General features: G+C 61.1%; 1 protein-coding gene across 1 annotated transcript in view; it reads right to left on the bottom strand.

Annotated features, from left to right (window-relative positions):
• The window catches only part of LOC114070469 (all-trans-retinol 13,14-reductase-like), a 9,043-nt gene extending 7,359 nt beyond the window's left edge, over positions 1 to 1,684 (bottom strand). Inside the window, exons 1-2 of the mRNA XM_027907906.1 lie at positions 1,410 to 1,684; positions 538 to 893 (exon numbers count right to left, since the gene is read on the bottom strand). Of these exons, the coding sequence (XP_027763707.1) occupies positions 538 to 893; positions 1,410 to 1,602 (549 nt within the window). The 5' untranslated portion in view covers positions 1,603 to 1,684. The remainder of the gene's footprint in view (positions 1 to 537; positions 894 to 1,409) is intronic.

Here is a 1,684-nt window from a genome sequence, read left to right as displayed (position 1 = left end):
ATTTTTCCTTTTTTTTCCCCTTTATTTTCCCACCCCAGGATGCACCGAACACACCTCTTATTTATCCATCCCCTCCCCATCAGCTCCATGTGGAAGGGAAAGGTAAAATCTGGGATACACACATCTCCCACTTGGGGTGAACAGTTCTCACCATCACATTTTTATTTGGGAATCTGGGGAATTTTGTTACATATTGGTATTTTTCCTGTTTTTTTCCACCCTGGGATGTATAGGACTCTCCTCTTATTTTTCCACTCCCAGCTCAACAGCTCCCTATGGAAGGGACAAGGAAAATCTGGGATACACCTGCCTCCCACTTGGGGTGAATGTTACTTGCCATGGTGTTTTTAACGGGGAATTTTGTTACACACTGCGATTTTTCATTCCTGCTGGAAATAATTAATCCTGGAGCTCCGGGGATACACAGAGCTGGACTTTGTGTTGCTGTGGAGTTTTCCAAGGAGGTGCCAAGTTTGTCCTAAGGCGATATTCCTGGTGCTGAGAGTTCCATAGGGGCTGGATATGGGGAATTCAGGGGGGGTTGGTGCCTTTCAGCCAGAGAATTTTGGGTTGAAGAGCAGCCTCGTCTAACACAGGGTGGGTGCTGGGGCCCCCTGACCTGACGCCCGATGGGTGCAATTCCCACCCCGAGTGTGTCCCAGCCCCCTCCTTCGGATCCAGGGGGGGAATTCTGGGGCCCCAAATCGTACCGGTGTCGAACTCGAAGCCCTTCTCGGTGAAGGTGTGGCAGCAGCCCCCCAGCTTCCCGTGCTGCTCCAGCACCAGCACCCTCCGGCCGGCCTTGGCCAGGAGCGCGGCTGCCGCCAGGCCCCCCACACCGCTGCCCACCACGATGGCATCGAGCTGGGGGGGCACCTTGTCCGCCGAGAACACTGCGGGGAGAGGGGGGGGTCAACGGGGGGGGCACCCCCGAAACCGCGGCGAGGGGGTGGCACCCAGGGGATGGTGCCAGGCTGGGGGGTGTCACCCTCGGGGGGGGTCACACTAACAGGGGGGTGACTGCGACGCTGGGGGGACAGTGACATCTTGGGGGCCTTCAGACTGACCCCACCCGGGGGGGGACAATGTCACCCTGGGGGGGCCATACTGACCCGGGGGGGGACTCCACATGGGGGAGGGACAATGCCACCCCGGGTGGTTTTAGACTGACAAGGGGGGGCTGATGCCACCCGGGGTGAGGGACAATGCCGCCCTGTGTTGTTGATGCTGCCCCAGGTGGAGATGCCACCCTGGGGGAGCCAGTGCTGCCCTTGGGGGGGCCGTGACAGCCCGGGGGGTGATTCCGCTCCAGGGGCAATGCCGGGACGATTAACGCCACCCCAGTGGGTGACCCCGCCCTGAGGGGCCAGTGCTGTGCCTGGGGTCGGTGCCTGCCGGGGGTCCCGTACCTGTCTTGACGACGGTCCTCCGCACAGCCTTGTCGGTGACGAGCGGCCCCGGCGGACGGCGGCTGTCGGCGGCGAAGGGGTTGGGGCCGCCCGAGAGTTGAGGGAACAGGAAGAAGAGGACCGGGATGAAGAAGAGGAGGAAGAAGACGAGGAGAAGGAGGGGGACGAGATAGAGCATCGCCTGCAGCCACATGTTGCTGCGCCGTCCGGCGGAGCGGGAGCCGGGAACGGCGGGGACAGGAATAACCGGGGCGAGGGAACGGCAAGGGCGAAAA

The sequence above is a fragment of the Empidonax traillii genome, unplaced genomic scaffold, assembly GCF_003031625.1.
Source record: "Empidonax traillii isolate 1590-97213 ecotype Southwest subspecies unplaced genomic scaffold, ASM303162v1 scaffold1569:size99645, whole genome shotgun sequence".
NCBI classification, from domain to species: Eukaryota; Metazoa; Chordata; class Aves; order Passeriformes; family Tyrannidae; genus Empidonax; species Empidonax traillii.
The sequence above is the reverse complement of the archived record's forward strand: the minus strand, read 5'-3'. Positions and strand labels throughout refer to the sequence as shown.